This window comes from Loxodonta africana, chromosome 6 (genome assembly GCF_030014295.1).
Source record: "Loxodonta africana isolate mLoxAfr1 chromosome 6, mLoxAfr1.hap2, whole genome shotgun sequence".
Classification (NCBI taxonomy): Eukaryota; Metazoa; Chordata; class Mammalia; order Proboscidea; family Elephantidae; genus Loxodonta; species Loxodonta africana.
Window position 1 is genome coordinate 22,186,360 of NC_087347.1, and position 22,540 is coordinate 22,208,899.

Consider the following 22,540-nt stretch of genomic DNA (forward strand, 5'->3'; position numbering starts at 1 on the left):
CAAGTGCTTTAACCGCTGCGCCACCAGGGCTCCTTTTCACATGTGACTTAGTGGCTGCCCAATTGGACAACACAGAAAGTTCTGTTAAGACAGCACTGCTAGAGAGCATTAGGCTAAACATGGCTCGGGCACCTCCCCTTAATTATAATACCTTTCATCTTATTTTAAGGATTATGCTTTTATATTTATGCATTGTTTCTTTTTAATTCCATAGGTGCTATCTTATTCATGGGGCAGATAAACAAACCCTGAAGAGTATACAGAAGAAACCATACAAAGCAAAGACTACTTTGCTGTGAACAAGACTCCTTTCCTACATCTTTTTCATAGTTCTGTTAAATATTTTTGTACGTTGCTTCCGTTTTCCAAAACTAGTTCTTAGCAACAGAGACTGGGTGACACAAACACTTCTGTTCTGGGATGTGTTTTAGAGGGAAAGAAGGACAGGATGGCTGGAACACTGTACTTAGAAATGAATAGAAAGGCTTCAAAACTGTCTGAAAGATTCTTTAAACTACTGAATGGTTACATAGGTTAACAACCCTCTTGAGCATTTACTGTCCTGTCCAGGATTTTTGTTTTGTTTTGTTTTTATGTGTGGCTTTTCAGAAGATATTTAATCAGTGTGACAGGGAAAAAAAAAAAAAAAAGACATTTTTATGGTAGCATTGACTTTTTATGAAAAAATATATTATTTGCCTTTTTAATTTTTTTCCTCCATCCAAAGTCATGATGGTAAGCATTATTTTCAGGGTAGAAATAGCTAAGTCTCACCTCCGTGTGTGTTTTTGTTGTCGTCGTTGTTTTATGTATGAGTATATTCACTAAAAGTTTTAAAAAACTAATGTCTTACTAGACAAGGTTGCTGTTGTGCAGTGTGCCTGTCACCATTGGTCTGCACTCTTCAGATTTGCATTTTTGTATTTTGTACAAAGTAAAAAATAAAGCGTTTGTGAGCAGTTAAAAAAAATGCTGCTTCTCCATTATTGGAAAATACAACAAAAGAAACAGCTTTTTTAAAACCTTTTGACCTCTTCTAATAATATCTTTGCATTTAAGCAAACAATAAAAAGGCCAAGCCTCTGGGCTTTTCCTTTTTCCTCTGAACCTGACAATCAAACATTGTTTTCTGCTTCACCGCTTCTCAGTTTAGAGATCATGTCAAAAGAATAACTATTCTGGTAATCCCAGTTCTAATCTCAGCTGCATTTCACATCTCAAGCAATGCCTGAATATTCTCAGCACAAGGTAGGGATTTTGTAAGTGAATGGTTTTTCTTTTAGGTGATAAGCTGGAGTATTTGTTTTTTGAAATGACGAAATTTTTTTGTTTTGTGGAAGAAGAATCATATTCCAAGTTGAACTCAGAAGCAACTGTCACATATCTGGCACAGCCACACTTGATTTGCCTGATCTTTTCACTCATTTTATAAAGGTTTGAATCCAAAAAAAAAAAAAAGCCCACTGCTGTTGAGTCGGTTGCTACTCATAGTGACCCTATAGGACAGAGTAGAACTGCCCCGTAAAGTTTCCAAGGAGCCCTTGTGGATTCGAACTGCCAGCCTCTTGGTTAGCACTTAACTGCTACGCCACCAGGGGTTCTGCTTATTTAAATCAGAATAGTTTAAAATACTTCTTGTAAAAACCTGAAAACATTTTTTTTTCTTTTTTTTTTAACACATGGGCTCTACTGATCACTCTTTAACTATACATTAAAACCTCATATTCATTCATCAAGAAGGAAAATGAGGTCTCCAAGTATGAGAAACATGATTCAGAAGATTGGAAGCATAATACCTCTATGTCTTGATAACCATGTCGTTTGACCAGTCAGAGCCTATACTGTTCTCATAATTTATGCATTTTATGTTTTTGAAATCACTTAGCTGAAAACACTGGTGGCTGTAGAAAAGACCAGCTTTTGAAGCAAAATCATGTTAGAAAATTTTATACCTATACTTTTATGAATTAAACTCTCATATCCACAAATTGCAGGAAAAAAAGCATCCGCCAATTTGCCTTTTATAATTCTGATCTGTTAAGTGGAATGAGCTCTATTGCTAGTAAGTATGTATGCTTTGGCTAATTAAAAGAGAAGGGAGAAAAGGGAACTGTTTTCCCTATTTTGAAGAGCTACCTCAGGCCACTTTCTAGTAAACATGTTAATAATTGCTAATATCTCTAACAGCCTCTTCTACTGGGTTCTCTAGTTTTCTGATCCCATTCAGATATTATTTTTGAAGAGTTTAAAATAGAAATAGTGTTTGTAGGAATCCCAGAATTATACACTCACTTCATTCATTGAGGTACCTACTGGGTACCAAATTCTGGGGCGCTTGTAGGGATGGAGAGATAAATACGTCATTTCCTTAAGGAATTTAGTCTTGGGAAGGAGAGAGACAATACTAGCACAGCAAGGTTTCTCACTGTTACAAGTGTATTTATAATATATGGAAGTAAGACAGGAGTATGAGTCCAAGAGAGAAAATGTAAAAATGTCTGCAGAGCCAAGGCTAGATCCCAGGGCTCACTCCAGAAAGGACCAAGAGTTTGCCTTTCTAATATTGCCTAATGGAATATCCTTTTTGTATCATACTGCGGTGCAGTGAATTACTTCTGTATGGCCCTTCTAGCCATGCACTTGTAACCCTCACAAAATGATTGGGTGGGACTAGGCAAATAAGGTGCTTGTGGACCACCAAGGGGGTTGGATAGTTTTGCTATTGCAAACAAGGTACATGGAATGCTTGCAGGGGTGGGATCATGTAAATAAGCTGCATGGAATCCTTGTCGGGGATTGGTCAGTTTTGCCATTCCCCTAGGCTTAAAGGGAGCCAATCCCAGAGGTTGGAGGGGGACCTCACTACTATCAAGAAAAAGCCAGGAGCAGGATACATCCCTTAGACCCAGGGTCCTTACACTGAGAACTTCCTGGACCCAGGAAACAGAACTGTAACACTGAAGACGGCATGAGACGGCAGCAGTACGGGACCAGGAGGCTATGCTCACTGACCTACAGAGCAAGAGAGCCAAGTGCCTTCAGGCAGGAGGATTCCTGGTAAAGTAGGGTGTCTCTGGGCACTTACCAGCGGAGCTAAGGAGCTTTGTAACACTTGCCTGAGCAGAGCAGAGGCCAGGCCCAGAGCATGGGTTGAGGGCTGAGGGCTGAGAGAGGTATGGCTGAGAAGAACCTGTTCTGATCAAAGAACTGCATCCTGAGTCGTTCCTGTTACTTCCAACCTGATTCTGATCTGAATTGTAACCTGTTACTTCCCTAATAAACCCCATAACTGTGAGTACGGTCTGAGTTCTGTGTGGTCATTACAATGAATTACCAAACCCAGCAGAGAAGTAGAGAGTACTGCGAGAGCAACAGGTGGTGTCAGAATTGGTAAAAAGCTTGGAGACTGGAGGTGTGCCTGACCTCCACCTCACAGGAATCAGCTTGGGGCTGCTGCTGATCTTGATAATCCTCCATCACAAAGTTAGAGGACCTCTGACACCACGCCAGTTTTACAGATACAGATGGGCTGCTCCCCATGAGTATACGTTGGTCACATTTTATCAGACACATCACATTTTGGATGTGTGCATTTATTGATATACATTGGCCTCTGAGCACCGCTTTTGCTGTGTCCCAAAAGTTCTGGTAGGAAGTGTTTTCATTCTCATTGGATTCTCTGAATTTCTTTATTCCATCCTTAATGTCTTCTATAATCCAGTCTTTGTCGAGCAGGGTATTGTTCAGTTTCCAAGTGTTTGATTTCTTTTCCCTGCTTTTCCTATTATTAATTTCCACTTTTATGGTGTTATGCTCGGAGAAGATGCTTTGTAATATTTCAGTGTTTTGGATTCTGCTAAGGCTTGCTTTATGACCTAATATGTGGTCTATCCTAGAGAATGTTCCATGTGCACTAGAAAAGAAAGTATAGTTGGTTGCTGTTGGGTGGAGTGTTCTGTATATGTCTACAAGGTCAAGTTGGTTGATTGTGGCATTTAGATCTTCCGTGTCTTTATTGAGCTTCTTTCTGGATGTCCTGTCCTTCACCGAAAGTGGTGTGTTGCAGTCTCCTACTATTATTGTGGAGCTAGCTGTCTATCTCACTTTTCAATCCTGCTAGAGTTTCTTTTATATATCTTGCTGCCCTGTCATTGGGTGCATAAATATTTAATATGGTTATATCTTCTTGGTGTATTGTCCCTTTAATCATTATATAGTGTCCTTCCTTATCCTTTCTGATGGATTTAACTTTAAAGTCTATTTTTTCAGAAATTAATATTGCCATTCCTGCTCTGTTTTGATTGTTGTTTGCTTGATATATTTTTTTCCATCCTTTGAGTTTTAGTTTGTGTCTCTGAGTCTAAGGTGTGTCTCTTGTACGCAGCATATACACGGATCTTGTTTTTTAATACATTCTGCCACTCTCTGTCTCTTTATTGGTGCACTTAGTCCATTTACATTCAGGGTAATTATGGATAGGTATGAATTTAGTGGTATCATTTTGATCTCTTTTTTTGTGTATTGACAGTTTCTTTTTCCCACTTGATTTTATGTGCTGAGTAGATTTTCTTTATATGTTGTCCTTTCCTCATATTTGTTGTTGTTGATTTTGTTTCTGCTGAGTCTGTATTTTTCCCTTGTATTTTATTTTGATGAGTAGGATAGTTTATCTCCTTTATGGTTAGCTTATTATTTATTCCCATTTTTCTAAATTTAAAACTTTTATTTCTTTGTATCGCCGTATCTTCCTCTCCATATGGAAGGTGTATGATTACATTTCTTAGTCCCTCTTTATTAGTCCCTCTTTATTATTTTAATATTGTCTTCTTTTATATAACAACATCACTGTTACCCTGTGTTGAGCTTTTTTTTTTTTTTTATTTCCCTGTCTGGGTTGACTTCTGGTTGCTCTGCCCAGTGTTCTAGTCTTGGGTTGATACCTGATATTATTGATTTTCTAACCAAAGAACTCCCTTTAGTATTTCTTGCAGTTTTGGTTTGGTTTTTGCAAATTCCCTCAACTTGTGTTTATCTGGAAATGTCTTAATTTTACCTTCATATTTAAGAGACAGTTTTGATGGGTATATAATTCCTGGCAGGCAATTTTTTTCCTTCAGTTTTTTAAATATGTCATCCCATTGCCTTCTTGCCTGCATGGTTTGTGCCGAGTAGTCCAAGCTTATTCTTATTGGCTCTCCTTTGTAGGTGACTTTTTGTTTATCCCTCGCTGCTCTTATAATTCTCTCTTTATCTTTGGTTTTGGCAAGCTTGATTATAATATGTCTTGTTGACTTTCTTTTAAGATCTACCTTATGTGGAGTTCGATGAGCATCTTGGATAGATATCTTCTTATTTTTCACAATATCAGGGAAGTTTTCTGCCAACAAATCTTCAACAATTTTCTCTACTTTCTGTTATCCCTCTCTGTTCAGGTACTCCAATCACTCATAAGTTATATCTCTTGGTAGAGTCCCACATGATTCTTAAGGTTTCTTCATTTTTTTTAATCCTTTTATCTGATTTTTCTTCAAATATATTAGTGCCAAGTGATTTATCTTCGAGTTCAGAAATTCTAGCTTCTACTTACTCAATTCTGCTCCTATGACTTTGTATTGAGTTACCTAGTTCTGTAATTTGTTAATCTTCTGAATTTCTGATTGCTGTCTGTCTATGGATTTTTCCAGCTTATTAAACTTTTCATTATGTTCCTGAATCTTTCTGATTTCTTCAATTGCTTTATCTGTGTGTTCCTTGGCTTGTTCTGCATTTCTGATGTCTTGAAAGGCTCTGTATATTAAACTTTTGTATTCTGCATCTGGTAATTCCAGGAATGCACTTTCATCTAGAAGATCCCTGGATTCTTTGTTTTGAGAGCCTGTTGAGGTGGTCATGGTCTGTTTCTTTATGTGACTTGATATTGACGGTTGTCTCCAAGCCATCTATAAGTTATTGTATTAGTTTATGCTTGCTTACTGTGTTGTAGCTGCTTGCTTTGTTTTGTTTTGGTATACCCCTATGGGTTGCTTGAGTGAGCTAGCTTGATTATTTTCACCTTTGGAGCTCTGGTGTCCTGTCCCCAGCTGGCTAGAGCTGTTATCAGGTATATCAGTCTAGGAGTCCATTCAGTTTTCTTGTATGAATTCAGCTCAGGTTTCCAGGTAGCTGATATCAAGTGTGTAGTACAGGCTCTGTCCTACAGTCTTAGAGGGGCAGCGGTGATTGGTGTATATACCAGTATCTGATTGCAGCAGGGGGTCACACTCTGAACAAGGCAGGGGGCTGAGAATGGACCCCCCAAATGTCTCTGAGGAAAACGCGTCTCTGTTCCCTAGAGTGTGCTGGTGGGTGGGTTCTGCAGAGGGACCATGGGCACCCAAAGTTTTTGGTTGTAAGGACTGGGAGGTACCAGTTATCTTTGGACCCCTGTTGCAGGTGGCTTGGTAACCTGAGTGGAGCTACCAGTCCTTAGGTCCCTGTTGTGGGTAGGTGAGGATCTTATTTAATAGGCAAAGCAATGTCAAACATCAAACACCCACCTCTCCACCGCACAGCTGAAGTGGTTGGAGTTTGCCAACAAGGGCCTATTCTCCCGAAATAGGTCCACGCAGAAAGAAAAGGTGCTCAAGGTCCAAGGACGGTTTATGCCTGGACAAGAGCCGCTTCTGTCCTGAGCTCCCCTGGTTAATGGAGCTAGCAAATTATCTTTTCCCCCCAGTTGCAAATTTTTTCCTTCTCCAAGGCCAGGAGGATGGCTCTAGGTGCTCACCAGGGTCTATCTCAGGCCCAGGGATTCAGCTGCTGAAGCCGGCTTGGGGGTGGGGGAGGGGCGTGGTAAAATATACGCAAGTACTTAGCTTTTGCTGGGAGCGCCGTTCTACTCAGGTTCTGGAGGCATGCTTGGGCTGTGTGGCTGGCTGCTTCTCCCTGAGGAAACTGCTGCCGAACGCTAGTACCAGCCCACGGCCACCGCTCCGGGAATGGTGCCTGAGGGTTCCCCACGATTCACGTCCGGTAACTCTTCTCCACTTCTGAATGGTCTCTTCCTCCCCCGTCCCTCAGTTTGTTGTCTAAGGTTGCCTTTGATGCTCAGGGCTCCCAGCTTGCCACAAATATACTTGTTTCACTTGTTTTTTCGGGTCTTTGTTGTAAAGAGGGTTTGATGGAAATGTCTATTTCGCCATCTTGGCTTTGCCTCCCACTTTACATTTTGAAGTATCTGGTCCCATTTTGGGAATGCCTCTTGGTAGATAGCAAAGTTTCAAATTTATGATGCTCAGAACTTGGAACAATCTCCTGGGAAAGTAATACCAAGGTCTCAAAACATTATAAATTCACTTGACCCTTCCGACTTGCTCATCTTTACCCCTCCCTCACCAGTCAGCACCCAGATTCTGACCATGACTGACTTTTGGATCCAGGTCATAATCTCTGGTCTCAGAAAGTTACTCTCAAAAAAATATCTTTTCTATCATTCAACTTTTACTTTTTGATACATTTGGGTCAATGAGTCAGTGGACTTTGTCTTTCATCAAAAAGGCCAAATTTATAAAAACTTTGAGGGTAACTAGAATAAATTTAAGATACATAGACTGGCACAAAAATTACAGACTTGTGGAAGCCCATTTTTACTATGTAGACTTGTTTGAGCAAACAATGGATTGTATAGTTAGACGTCACACTCAGTTCAAATAGAAGACAGGATGCAATTTTCCTAAAGTAACAAAATGTTAGATCTAAGAAAAAACAGACAACAACCAGTAAAGTCACTCTTTTGAAACTCAATGAGATTGGTACTTTCTGTTCTGCCTGAGACATAATGGAAAACACAAGAGATAGGCATTGACTCAAATTCATTAAAAGCCAGATGTCTTATTGGACTTTCAGTCTTTGTACTAAAAAAAGGAGATACAACAAATGACCTGAAAAAAATCCAAATCATAAGAAAACTTTAAAAAAAAAGACACAAGGGAATGGCTTTTGTACCAGTTAACTCTATGTTTTCCTAAAAAAATTGAAAGACATGTGAGCTCTACAAAAAGGGGTCTAAGAAATTGAAGGAGGTTTGCTTGGAGCCAGCAGACTAGCAAATGCTCACTTGTTAGGACCAATTAGTGGTGACCACTGGAAGAAGGGTGAGGATTGGGTAGGTTGGTGGATGACTTCTATGTCCATGACCTCTGGAGAATACTGGAAGACACTGTGTCCTTTGCCTACTCAGAGTTCAATTTAGGAGGACAAAGAGTAGAGGATCCACTGGCTATAATGTCCTATTTCTTTGAAGATCCCTCAAATGGTTCCTTTGGCTACCCCCTCCCAAATCTTGACAAAAGAGGGAGGTATATGTTATTTAAAAGAAGCCCTACTAGCACACTGGTTAAGCACTCAGCTGCTAACCGAAAGGTCAACAGTTCAAACCCACCAGCTGCTCCGCAGGATAAAAATGTGGCAGTCTGTTTCTGTAAAGCTTTACAGCTTTGGAAACCCTATTGGGCAGTTCTGCTGTCTTACAGGGTCACTATGAGCTGGAATTGACTTGATGGGAGTGGAATGTTAAATGAGAAGTTTGCTACCTCATTGTCTAAATACCCATGTACATTGCTAGTCTTTACAGGTTAAAGTATTAAATATTAGATAGAAAAATGGTAGCGAATTTTTTAATTTCCAAGTACTATACCGCCTTCATCTGAAGTTTATAATCCCAACTACTTAAGGTAAAGACAAGGTCAGCTGGCCTTTGTGCTTGTCCTTCCTAGAGAAGACAATCAGGACCAATAACTGAGTCCTAGTGGCAGGTAGTCAGGAGCGCCATGGACATCATTGTCAAGCTAGTTAATCTGATGATGGTTGCCTGATTTTGGCTATATTTGTCATATCAACTGCATAACTGGTAAGTGTTTCCTGACTCCTACTGATACATCATCTTGGTGTATAGATGCTGATGTCATTTTACGTAGAGGAGGTTGTGATGGTTAGTGTTACGTGTCAACCTGGCTAGGCCACAATTCTCAGTGGTTTGGCAGACATCATCTTCTATTTTGTGATCTGATGTGAGCAGCCAACCAGCTGAAGGGGTTTCCCTGGGGGTATGGCCGGCATCCAACATATATACGGATGTTCTGGCCAAACTCACTCTCTTTCCTATCCTGCATTCGTCTCGTCATCCTCTGCCTTCTGGTTCTTGGGATGTGAGAAGCCTTCAGCCTACTCTCTGACCTGCAGATTTTGGATTCACCAGCTTCCACAACCCTGTCAGCCAGCAGCCTGCTGCGTGACCTGTAGATATGGGGTTCGTCAGCCCCTGCAACCACATGAGTCAAGAGAAAGCCCAGCCTGCCACTTGACCCATGGATTTGGAACTTGCTGGCCTCCACAATTGCATGAGCTATTTCCATTTCCTTGGGAGATATATATATACATATACACACACACGTATACATACTTACATACATATACATACATATACATACACACGTATACATATACATACGTGTGTGTGTGTGTATATATGTATACACACACATGTGAATCCAGCCCAAGAGGTGTTATCAGAAAGTCAGGAAGACCCTTCCTCCTTACTATTAATTACCTTATTACTCATCTCCTGCAAAAAGAGAATCAGAATATAACATTTTGCAATTTCAATGCTTAAGAGTTCTAGTTAAAAAGGTATCCTGCAAATAATCAAGTAATGGTGTTCTTCCTCAATGCAGGAGTAAGTTGATGTTTTCAATTGTTCTTCTCCCAGAAATGTCTCTCTAACCATTAGTCTTCAGTTGGTGAGCACTCATAAGCAGCCAGATAAATGAAAGAGAACAAGCAAGTATTTGTGGAAGACACACACTGCCAATGCCTGGGCAGCTAGCTCTTTTCAGGAGCATGTATGCTTATAGTTGTGATTGTTGACTGCATGAGTTTTTTCTTGAAAAAACTGTCCTTAGTTTGAAGGATGAGATTATTAACAATCACTGAGAACCGCAGTTTTCAAGAGCTCTGGTACCCAAACAAATTTAAGAATCACAGCTCTAGGTCCTAGGGGAACAATGGTAGAGGGTCTTTACACACTTGGCTTTGGAGAACACAAGGTCAGCTGAGGGTAATAAACCAGTGGACTGGCCATGCTGCAGTGGGCACCTACCCCCCATGCTGGGCAATGTTGTAAGCTGGCTCCCCTGATAAGAATGTCCACATCTGTTTTAGGAAGTGTAAAGATGGACACTAGGAGTCCCTCTTCTCTGCAGTGTGTTTTCTCTCATCAGAAAGAAGGAAGAAAGGAACAGTCAGAGAGGGTGGGAGAGTGGGGGGGAACTGTGTCTTTTAAAAATCTTATCTGTGGCAACCCTGCCCTTTCTCCTCTTTCCAGTGGATATAAAAGAGCTCAGACTTCCACTCCTTGGCTTCAAAAGCAAACTGTTCATACATCAAAATCTTAACTTACTGACAAAATCCTGATGTGAGGGGAGAAGAGGGTGCGGTAGCTTCTGCAGATATATTCATAGAACATTAGAGTATAAGAGGCCTTTAAGATGTTTCACTGTAATCTTCTGCCATGTACATATACTGTCTTTCCTGTGTCTGTAGAAGACAGCATTCCCCATGATGGCATTTTGCATACTTAACTGTGAAATATGATTAGAGCACCATCTTGTGGCCAGAATCAATACAATGATAAAATAAAAACAGCCCCTATTCCATTCTTACCATAAGTTATAATTTCAAGTAATAGTTTGCATTCTCATGACCAATAAAGCATTTCCAGAATACTATTCCCTATTTTGTTGAGGCCCCGGTGGCACAGTGGTTAAGTATGTGGCTGCTAACCAAAAGGTCAGCAGTTCTAATCCACCAGCCGCTCCTTGGAAACCCTATGGGGCAATTCTACTCTGTCCTATAAGGTCACTGTGAGTCGGAATCAATGTGACTGCAATGGGTTATTCCCTATTTTATATATGCATATAGTAAAAACATAGTATATTCTCAGGAACAAAAAAATAAACAGTATAAACAAACAGGCCTGTAATTGAGTCTACAGGTGTTAACCTTACATTTTTGGGCTAAGGAATTTTTTTTCGTGCAATTATACTTTGTTTGGGCTTGGGACTGGACAGTAGGGAAAATGGAAAAGGGAGTCAGAATTTCAAAGGAAATGATGTTGTTATCTTTCTCTGGTGCCAACCCAAGTTCAAGCATCAGTGCTTTTATAGCCCAAAAACTTTATAGTCATAATGGCTTTCTTATTAATAGGGACTAGGCATTAGTCAAAAAGCCAGTCCTCCCAATGGCCACTGAATCTTCTCGGTTACATGCCCCATTTGTCAACATCCTGGTACCACGTTCTTCTCGCCCACACATCAAACTTAACCAAACCCGCTGCTGTCAAGCGGATTTTATCAAACTTGGGTAGTATTTATTCTCATAGGGCAAGTTAAAAGAGTTAACCCACAGGATGATTCCAAGTTTCAAGCTATTTCATACGGAACTGCAAAAATCCATGAATTGCGTTGTCCACATTTCAATCCATCATATTGTATTGGGTGCTTTTTAAAAGCATGATTTAACAATTTAACTTAAAAGAAGACCTAGAAATGTGAAATCCCAGTCTTTATAAGGGATACAGATCTTTTCACTGGAAAAAATCTGTTCCACATGCAAATCCAAAAGAATTTGAGATTCAGAAACTTGAAAACCTACAGGTAAGGACAGTTCCTCTCCAGCCCTGTAAGTGAAGGTCCTGCAAACTGCCTGACGGAAGTCTGGAATCATATTATTAGCACTATTTATGGGGCAGGGAGAGGGGAGAAGGAAGGCTGAGTTTGCAATTCAATTCTCAAGACCTTTTAAAATAATGTTCACCTAAAAAATTAAAATAGAAAATTACCCTAGCTAGACTCTGACATTCTACATATGCTGGGTAAGTGGTTAGACAGTACTTACTGTGTTTTGCTTCTCAGAAACTCTCCTCTAGTCTTTCTTCTCCTCCAGCATCAATCACATAACGTTGTGGGAACACTGTATTATGGATGGAAGTCACTTCAGGCATTTGCTTCCAGAATACGGAGGTTTCATCCATATTAAAAATCTGCTGGGGCAAATAACCTCCCTCTACAATTAGTTTATCTAAGGCTTCAACAAATTACTCTGCTGCCATCACATCAAGTCGCAGATTCACCACTCATTTTCATATTATGCAGCGAAAAAAGGTTTGAAGTACTCGTACCACTTGGAGCTAGCACTTAACGCAATATCATAGTCTGCTCCTTAAGCACGACAAACAAGCGCCGTGCCTTAACAGTGATCGTCAACATGCTACAAGAGATTTGCTTTTGTGTTTGATCCTTAGTCCATGGCCTTAGCAATTTCTCCACATCTAATATAGGGCTCTCCAGCATTTTCATCTTCATTAGCCTTGTAGCTTTCAGTGGAGCTTATCCTGTAACAGCTTGGAGAATTTTTTCTTCATTTTTCAGGATTGTTGTGCTTGTTAAGTGAGACGTGTCTAATTCTGATACATGCTGTTCTACGATGGGGATTTCTGAACTCTATGGCACTGGGTGGGTGGGTTATCATAACCTTCAGGACCACGGATGTATATGCAGTCAGATGCTGCCTGAATGGACATTATGTGGCACACGACTGTATTATATTAGGCAAAGTTCATCAGCCTTCTAACATTCCTAGGTACATCAAATTAAACTACGATGTAACATTTACAGAAAGAGCAACTTTTTTATTGGTATTACAGCAAAGTTCACATAAAACATATATCCAAATAATAGGACCTCACAGCTGAAAGAAAATAAAATATACCTAACTGTACAAATTATATACAATAGTAAAATCAAAGGCTTTAGGAAACAATTCTTGAAGAGAGTCAAAAAAAGATTTTTGCCAAAATAAAATCAGTTTAAAAAAAAAAAAAGCCTGCTATTGTGGAGTCAATTCCAACTCATGGTAACCTGATTAGCACTTATTTAATTTTAAGAACACAAGATGGAGAATTAGACCTATTTCTTTACAATTTAAAAATATCTAGCTTTGAACATCTTTGACATTTGTCTCGTTTTCCTCACAAATTTTACGTTTCACATCTTGGTCTGTTAGCTGGCAGTGATGGTTTTCTCCACTCTCAACTTCTCTTTGGGCCTGGAATAGTCCCAGGGTCGTCTATTCTCAGCGAATCCATACAGTTTCCTAAGTGCCACTCGAGCCGCTTCTTCTTCTGCAACCAATACTGTTTCCCCAGGTCCTTCTGCAATCAACTTTTTATCACTAGCAAGAGAATCAGCAGTAGTCTTAAATTACACCGTGCATCATAAAACATGGTACACAAATAAGTTATGCCTTCTAAATCTAATTTGGTAATAATAGCCACCAAAAATAACAGTACTCTTGGGGGTATCTTTTGGATTTTAACTGATTCTGTAGCAAATTCATTATATACAGCAGTTAGACAAAGAAACATTTACATTTTCACAGTAAATATAAAAAAATTCACTAGGCCCAATATTTTTTTGTCAAAAAAGCAAGGCACACCTATACAGGTATGTTTGGTTTTTTTTAATTGCTGATGGGATAATTAGAAGAATATACATTAAAATATCTTGCTGTAAAAACCTGGAATTATTAAAAATATTCCTGGGAACTATGGTTAGATTATTTGGGGTTTTTTTTTTTTAAAACTCATTTTCAATCTGCGATATAACCTGAGTAAAGATTTGGTTGGAAAAAAAATGTACCCTTCAGGTATGTCATCTAAGCTTTAAAAAAAATAAGAAATCAGCTCTACATTTTAAATTAAGAGTTATACAAAGATCTTCAAAATCTTACCAACATTTAAGGTGTGGAGGGGCAAACTTATTTTGCATATTTATAATTCACACTCTAATTTATTTCCAAAAGATACTGAAGTAGCACAGTAAGGGCTTACTAAATGTTGACTATCAGTGTTCTATTATAACTAAATTATAACTAGGTTAAAAAAAAAAATGAGAATTTCTCTGCTTTATTGGTGTTTCTATTGTAGCTACCAAACTCTTCCTTGAAAATGTAAAATGTTTCTCTAAGAGAGCAAATGATATATATAGTAAACAATACTAATCCTGTTAGTTTACAACTATGGAATGGATGTGCTACTTCTCAATTATATTTAAGTACTTCCTGGCAACTTCGTGACCCAAAATTTATCTTAGAGAGTCAATGTTTACATTTAACACTTTAATCCAACTGAATTCCATCAGGGAGCAGGCCTACTTTTTACCAACAAAAAAAGCTAACATGGGTTGATTTATACATTTTAATGGATAACTAAGCCCCTCCTTTTTTAGCTCTGGGCTCAGTTGAAGCTGCTGACAAGATTGGATTAGAGTTAAATCTAAAACACTTATGAATGAAAACTCATGTCTTTATACAAAAAATTTAGGTTAACACATATGCCATAAAATACTGCACTGAACAGCTGGCTAACAAAAGCTACTTTAGCAAAACATAGATTACTCACCTTCTCCAAAGAATGACATTCACTAGGAAAGTAGAAAATAAATAACCACGGGCATGAGTTTTAAAAAATCTTTGCAATCAGAAGTTAAGAAATTGAGAAAAGTCTGTTTTTAAAGCTTCCAATCAACACTATGAAGTTAAGATTAAAATTTTACTAACCAGTATAAGCCAACAAAATATAACGGCACAGCGGTGGTGCTTCCAGACTGCCTAGTAAGTCTGGGTTCAGGAGCAGAAATATTCCTTTTCTTTAACTCTTCTACCAGTAGTCCCATAGGATTTATTATCTTCCAAATCTCAAAGAGCTCTTTTCCAGTCATCTGTGTAATTAAGAAGTCCTGCATATAAAGATATAATTTATACATTTAAACTAGTATAAAGAAAATCAGGACCATAATTCCAAGTATACTTTTAACAGAAATAAAAAACTTAATGGGAAATGGAAAAATAAAACAGTTTAATATTCTTTTTCATATAATTTCTTCATGTAAGAAAAACTGAATTACAAGAACAGTTGAATAAAAGTATATTTAAAAGAGACTGAGAAAACTGCCTCTTTCAAGCAGCATGCTCCACACCAAAATTCCAAAGGAGGTAGAATCCCATTTTATAATCTAGGCTTACATTTTCTATCAGTATGAAAAAATATTTTTTTTAAAAAATTGGACTAATAAACAAACAGTAATAACGTGTGGCAAAAACCCATGTAAAAGGGCACTCACTCAGGACCTCTAGACAATAGTACTTTATTACCTAAGTTAATAACTTCAAAAAATCATTTAAAGAATAATTATTTCCTCATAAACTGCCTTTCAAGACTATGACTTGAAAAGACTAAAAAAACCGAAAAGTTATTAACATTCAAAGCTGAAGGGAATTCATTTGCCAATTTAAAAAAGTCAATCTATGCTGTATACAAAGCATGGCAACAAACACTAATTTTCACAGCAACGTGTGTATTATAATTAACCCATGTTAAAAAACTTAGTAATATGCTAACACAATGGGTAAATGGGGGCAGGAGAGGAGGAATTAAAAAAAGGATCGCTAAGTTCCATGAGATAAAAAGTCAATTTCATTACAAAAGTCTTAAGAACCACAACAAAGCTATTTCAGCTTCATTAGTTTAAAATGTTTAATAAGTCCATTCTCAGTTGGGGATTTTGAATCTTTCAATGTACAGCAATTAAGATGCCTTTTGAGACGTACGTGTGTGAATGTATGTACTTATGTATCCCTGAACTGTTATCTGCCATTTAAGATAACCAAATGTAGGGAAAAAAGAACAGTTCTTTTCTAATGCTTGAGGCATCTGCAGGAATACAGAAAGAAATCTCAATTATTCTGGAGTGATTACCTACTTCTCCTTCTATTTTTTTTCCTAGTGGCTCCTGTTCTTAACAATTTATTACTAGTTGAATACATCCAACCTCATCCCCCTACAGCAGGAAGACAGTATGACAGAAGAATTGATGTTTCTTAACTGGACATTTGATCACTAAGCTCTCCCACTTAAAACTCTTCTCCAGCTCTATCTATCTACTTTAGCCTTTACAAGATCATTAAATAAATGAAGAGTATAGCAAGGTTAACAAACCAAAACCCCTTGCCATTGAGTCGATTCCAATTCACAGTGATCCTATAAGACAGAGCAGAAATGCCCCATGGGGCTTCCAAGGAGCAGCTGGTGGATTCGAACTGCCAGCCTTTTGGTTAGCAGCTATAGCTCACCGAAGCTCTTAACCACTGCCATCAGGGCTCCAGCAAGGTTGACAGTGCTGTGCTAAGTTTTCAGGCGCGAAAGAATCACCTGGAAAGCTAGTTAATACACAGATTCCTGGGCCCTGTGCCCAGGGATTCTGATTCTGTAATTGGAGGTGGTACCTGAGAACTTGTAGTTCTAACAAGTTCTCTCCAGTGATACACTGATGTTACTGTTGACCAGACCACACTCTTAAGTAACACTGGCTTTGAAGACCTTCTGTACACCAGCTCCTAAAGGTGCAGATTCCCCTCTCCGATCACAGACCCCTCCACCCCACCACCAACACAATATGACCAATCACACAAAACTACTTGTAGTTCCCTAGCACAAGCTCTTTCTTGACACTTCTTCCTGGAATGTCCTTTTTAGTGGCAAGTGTCACCTTTATATCATCTCTATGATAGCACTTGGAAACCCTGGTGGCAGAGTAGTTTAGTGCTATGGCTGCTAACCAAAAGATCAGCAGTTTGAATCCACCAGGTGCTCCTTGGAAACTCTATGGGGCAGTTCTACTCTGTCCTATAGGGTCACTATGAGTCAGAATCGACTCGAAGGCAACGGGTTTGGTTTGGATGACAGCACTTCCCACATTCCACTATTTGCCTAAAGAGCTTAAGTCAGGAAGCACATCCTATTTAGCCTCTGGCTCCAGTGCTCAGCATTGTGGCTGACACATAGCAAGCACTCATTAAATTTTAGTTGGATGAATAAGTGAGATAAAGACAATCCAAATTAGTCAATTCTGTTACGGCAGACATACAATAAAAGCGACCCTATAGAACAGAGTAGAACTGCACCATAGAAACATCAAAACTCTTCATTTAGGAAACAGATATTTGAATTATCTATGTGTAACAGAAAGGAGCCCTGATGACACAGCGGTTCCAAAACAAAACCCATTAAGCACTCTAAACTGCAAGGTTGCTGCTAAATGAAAGGTTGATAGTTTGAACTCACCCAGTGGCTCCATAAGAGAAAAGACCAGGGAATTTGCTCTTGTAAAGATTACAGCCTAGAAAACCTGATGAGGCAGTTCTACTCTGCGCTATAGGATTACTACGAGCCAGAATAAACTCAATGGCAATGGATTTGGTTTTTTGGTATGTTAACAGCCTTGGAATCGTCAACAGAGGCACCAAGCTATGATAAACAAAAATTCCCCAAACAGTCTGATAATAACCTTGTGGAAATTTCCAGAATTCCAAGAGGTGCCTCCCCATACTGGTTACAGTTCTGAAATCTCCAGAGGCTACAAAGCTAAAGACAGACTTTGTGAGAATTTCTTTAGAAAAAGCTGTGCTGTAATTAACTCTAGGTGGGTTGGGGGGAGAGGCAGAGCCTTTCCTTTTGACCGCAAGCCTAGAAGGCTTCTAAGGTCCACACACCACTGGATTTTCAGGCAAGCAGTGTATAGCTGACTGCCAGCCAACATAACCTAAGGAATCAGAAGGCAAGAGGCTGGCAGAAGCCACCTGTAGTAGAGGGGCAGAAGTCTGCAATTGCTGTTAAAGGCGTAAAAACCCTTGGGACTAGATGTGGAACCCAAAGAAGGGATGTCATTTTTGAAGGGGTATCATTTTTCAAGGGATCCTGCTCAGCCTGAAGGTTCTACCAGGAAATCAAAAGCTGATCCATGTCAAGATATATGAATGGAAGGTTCCAACAGGGGAGACAATCCCCACTAGAGTCAATTTTAACCACCAACCAGGCTCAAACAGCACTAAGCCACTTGACAGCCATCAAATCAAGTAAAAAGTTTCCGCTGTCCTCTCTCCTTGAGCTCCAACTCCAGAGGTGTCATATAACATACCCACTTTCCAAAGACAGGCAGGTAACCACTCTGTTACAGGGCCTTGCTAGGGAAGGGAAGACAAGAAGGTCTAAATTTATGAACAAAGTCTGAAGTGTTGGTTTATACAATTATCCTTCTCTATCAAAACTACCCAACTTGGTATCAAAACTAAATATGAATAAATTTCAAGAGTAAGGAATGCTAGCTTAAAGGGTCTCACGTTCAAATATCTAAATCAAGACTGTTTTTCTGAACTACAATGAATGCACAGACTTTCTATTTCCTAAGAGTGACCAAAAACTCATGTTTTCATCCAGTGGCAGAGAATCAAATGTCCTTCAGTTAATAAACTCTAAAAACAAAGGAAATCAAGTCATACTACTTATGTATGCATTTCCATTAGCTAAGCTACTGGCTAACAAAGAGTTGTACATCACAGGGAGTCAGAAATCGTGAAGGTCCCTCATCACACTAGACTCTGGTATAGTGACTTTGGCTTCATTCATTCACTAAACATCTACTGAGCATCTACAGTGTAGGCACTATACTTGCCTTGCTGTCCTTAAGAACTTATATTGAACATTCACCTCTGATGTTGTTCTCAATTAGACAACTGGAATAACTAAGACCCTGTCATATAATAATATACATGTAGCAATTACTTAATTAATTCATATTGTAATTAAGACCCTATCATAAAAAGGCTTTAGGACCTCCTCAGTTTTTGGAGAGGGAAAAATGCATATCTAATCTTCAAAGCTGATATAACAAAGAAGTGAATAACAAACATAATTTTTTTACATCTGTCCACCTCAACCATGTCCCAGCATGGACAATTACTAATTACCTACCCTGATGAAAAGTGCAGTCCTCTGAGGTCCACTGCTCTGTAGGAGGGCTCCAATGACTGCAAAGAAAGTCTGCTGTAATACAGCTGGGGGGACTGGAAACTCTGCACTCAGTGTTAACTGTTCCACAGCCAAGTTTCTAGCCACATGGACCACGACTTCCTCACCAGTGAGAAAGTCAACGAGACTTTTGATGCCTTCAGTGGGCAAGTCTGGGTATGCATCTTCAAGAAATTGTGTGAGGCAAGTTTGTGAAAAAGATGTCCCTTGTTCAGATAGTTCTTGATTATCTTTAAGATTCAGAAGAACAGCCTCTTTCTCTATCCCAAGTTTTTGACGTTTGTCCTCCTCACTTTTAATATAGCAGCTATTAACAAATGCAGTTTTAAGAAGATCTAAGGAAAAGGTTTCCTGCAACCGATGTCCAAATGCTTGTATTTCAGCATGATAATCCCAGTTGGGCTTCTCCGAACTGAAAGTATAAAACGGAAGACAGTAAGAGCTGGTAAAGAAAACACGTTACTATGATTCAAAATTTTTTTACTGTTGTAATTATATAAAAAGAAGGGAAAAAAAGGCCACATTTCTTTTCAATGTCAGGCTCTGATATTTCAAATTTTAAAACTCAAGGCAGATGATTACTTGTGGTTTTTTGCTACATTCTGTACAAATGGTTGGATTATTTTCCCTTTGAACCAACAGCCACATTAAAGTGGCTCAACATCAGAGACTAAGCCATTATCCTAACTTTTAAGTTCCTTACTTCTGGCTCTAACTATGAAACAATGCTTTACAGCTATGCTGTTGCTGTTAGCTGCTGTTTAGAGTCCATTCCCCACATGTGCAGAGTAGAACTGCTCCATAGTTTTCAAGGCTGTATCCTTTCAGAAGCCAACTGTCAAGCCTGTATTCCAAGGGGCCTCTGGGTGGGTTTCAACTAGCAACCTTTTGGCTAATGGAGTGCTCAGCCATTTGGCTCCACCCAGGGACTCCTTCTACCTAAGTAATATAACTTCACAAATTCAGTCCATGAGCAGTAACTACATTATTACACTTAATTTGCATGTATTGATTTACGTTTTGGAAATATCCATTTAAATAAGCACTTATACAAACTCTGGCATCAATATTACAAGTTAAAAGCTCATTACTTCCAAGAATGGACCCAGAGATGTTTTTGTGAACAGACAAGTCCAAAGTAAAACCTTTTTTAAGTAAAAAAGCAACAAAGTATAAAGACCTGGGCTCAAAGTCACAAAATCAATACAATCCATAAAATCTCATCCAGCTTTACAAGTCTAAAATATATACAAACCCACTACCGTTGAGTCGATTACAACTCATAGTGACCCTACAGGATAGAGTAGACCTGCCCCATAGAGTTTCCAAGGAACACCTGGTGGATTCGAACTGCCGACCTTTTGGTTAGCAGCCATAGTTCTTAACCACTACGCCACCAGAGTTTTCCTAAAATGTCTAACCTCAAAAAAATCAAAGAAATGTAAATTAGGAGGAGATCCTTTTTTTTTTTTTTTTTTTTTGGCAATTAGGAAAAAAAAGGTAACATTCTGTGTTGGAAGAGTATATGAATGTGAACACTCATACTCCTACTGGTGGGAGTTTAGCAACTGATCAACCCTTTCTGAGAAGGGCAAAATGAAAGTATCAAAATTTCCTATTTACATATAAGCTTCCAAAGGTATAATAAGTTTTCAGGCTATTCATTGTTACATTGGTTATAACTGCAATAATATAGAACTCAAATGCACATAAACTGGAATACAACTATTCAATGGACATGCAGCCATGTAAAAGAATGAGGTGTTAGTTCTGCTATGACAATATATAAAAGACCCATTATTAAAGAGAAAAAAGTCACAGAACCACGTGTATAGTATGATCTCATTTGGGGCTATAAAACCTGGGCTTTTTTCTCCCAGACTTTATACTACTGGAACAAAATTATGATAAAAACCTAAAACTAAACTTTCTCTTTTATTCTGGGCAGCGATGCTGCGAAGTGCTTTCTTCACCCCTACCCGCACCCGAATAATTCACGCATGACAAAACGGAGCTACAACAAACTCTAAGCCCACGTAAAGAATGCCCTTGAGTCGGCCTCATTTCTTAAGACTCTGCCCACAGGGCTCTAAATGGCAGTTTTAAAGTGGGGAGAGAAGCCCCGGCTCCACTGCCTGCGGCAGAAATCCACCTCCTTTGTCAGGTCAAGCGTCCGCCTCCCACGGTGTCTCCTTCGCAAACCTCCTAGACTCAAGCCAGGAGCACACAGGCAACGAGTGACACGCTGGGCCGAAGACGCAAGACAAGCGGCCCAAGGTCCTCTCCATCGCCACCCGGGTCCCTTCCCAGGGCGACCTACCGGCGCACCGGCGGTGGCGGGCACCGGAGCAGGCGCCACCGCTCCAACTCCTTCTGGAAGCGTAAAGCGGCACGGAATCCCTTCTTCACGCCACGAACCGGCGGAGCTAATATGGGGGCGGCCGGAGCCAGTAGGCAGCGAGGCCCCCGCAGGAGCAGCCTCACCAACCCAGACGCCATTGCAGACAGGAGAGCAATGGCGGGAGGAAAGAAGAAAGTCGGCCCAGTGTCTCACTAACACAGCTCCCTTCCGGATTGGGGGTAGGGTAGGGTAGGTTGGGGCGGAAATAATTAGAGACAGGACAGGGCGAGGCCACCGTGCGGGGGGCGGGGCCAACATGTGGTGGGCGGGGTGGCGGGCTGCTTTCTCCGCGCATGCGCAAACCCTGGTTGTTGCCCGCCTAGAGGCGCTTTTTAGGATAGCGGGGCTGAAGGGCGTCCTTTGGTTCCAGGGATTTCGTTAAGACACTTCATCTTATTTGTTGTCCAGTTTTTCCGTTTCTCCCAAACAAAATAAAACAAAAAAGCTGTTTAAAGAAAAATTAAATTCTCAGAAAAATAAAACATTTCTTGTCAATATGTATTTAGCCTTAGAGTTCTAGACCGTGAATCTAGCCAGTATTTATTGAACAAATATTTATCAAGTCTCTACTTTCTACCTGGCACTCATCTCCAAAAACCTTCTCTCAGGAGCCATAGATTAAGAAATACTTGCTGAACTAAAAGTAAAATTTTTAATTAAAAGCAATCCAACAGTACAAATAGAAGGTGACAGCAAGACAGACCTTTTAGAGATGAGATCAAGATAAAGAAGCTGACTTAATAATATAAGTACCATACATAGGAGCCCTGGAGGCGCAGTGGTGAAAGGTTTGGCTGCTTACCAAAAGGTTGGCAGTTCAAATTCACCAGCCACTCCTCGGAAAACCTACTGGGCAATTCTACTCTGTCCTATAGGGTCACTATGAGTCAGAATTGACTCGAAGTCAACAGGTTTTGATCATACATAATCTTTATTTCCTGCGTTACTAATAAAAGGTAGTGTTATTATTTTCATTTTGTTGTCATTGTTAGGTCCCATCAAATCAGTTCCCACCCATAGCAACCCTGTGTATAACAGAACAAAACACTACCAGGTACTTTACCATCGTCACAATCATTGCTATGTTGGGGCCCATTGTTGCAGCCACTGCATCAGCCCATCTCGCTCAGGGTCTTCCTCTTCTTTGCTGGCCCTCTGCCAAGCATGATATCCCTTTCCGG

The 22,540-nt window shown here is 39.6% G+C and overlaps 2 protein-coding genes across 2 annotated transcripts in view; one reads left to right on the forward strand and one right to left on the reverse strand.

The window, feature by feature from the left end:
• Positions 1 to 3,295, forward strand: part of SERPINE2 (serpin family E member 2) — an 81,823-nt gene extending 78,528 nt beyond the window's left edge. Inside the window, exon 9 of the mRNA XM_010601649.3 lies at positions 215 to 3,295. Within this exon, the coding sequence (XP_010599951.1) occupies positions 215 to 252 (38 nt within the window). The 3' untranslated portion in view covers positions 253 to 3,295. The remainder of the gene's footprint in view (positions 1 to 214) is intronic.
• A 9,408-nt stretch (positions 3,296 to 12,703) lies between these two features.
• Positions 12,704 to 21,527, reverse strand: MRPL44 (mitochondrial ribosomal protein L44). Its single transcript, XM_003406036.4, has 4 exons — positions 21,279 to 21,527; positions 18,902 to 19,370; positions 14,653 to 14,831; positions 12,704 to 13,266 (listed from the first exon to the last, which is right to left on the reverse strand). Exons 1-4 carry the CDS (start codon positions 21,455 to 21,457, stop codon positions 13,095 to 13,097), a joined length of 999 nt encoding a protein of 332 aa, XP_003406084.1. The 5' UTR covers positions 21,458 to 21,527; the 3' UTR covers positions 12,704 to 13,094.
• Positions 21,528 to 22,540: the final 1,013 nt, after the last annotated feature.

Coding starts and splice junctions, on each gene's coding strand:
- MRPL44 (XM_003406036.4), bottom strand. CDS start 21,457: ATGGCGTCTGGGTTGGTGAGGCTGCTCCTGCGGGGGCCTCGCTGCCTA. Junction 19,371..21,278: donor CCGCCACCGCCGGTGCGCCG/GTAGGTCGCCCT, acceptor TTATACTTTCAG/TTCGGAGAAGCCCAACTGGG. Junction 13,267..14,652: donor TATTTTGTTGGCTTATACTG/GTTAGTAAAATT, acceptor TTCTCTTGCTAG/TGATAAAAAGTTGATTGCAG.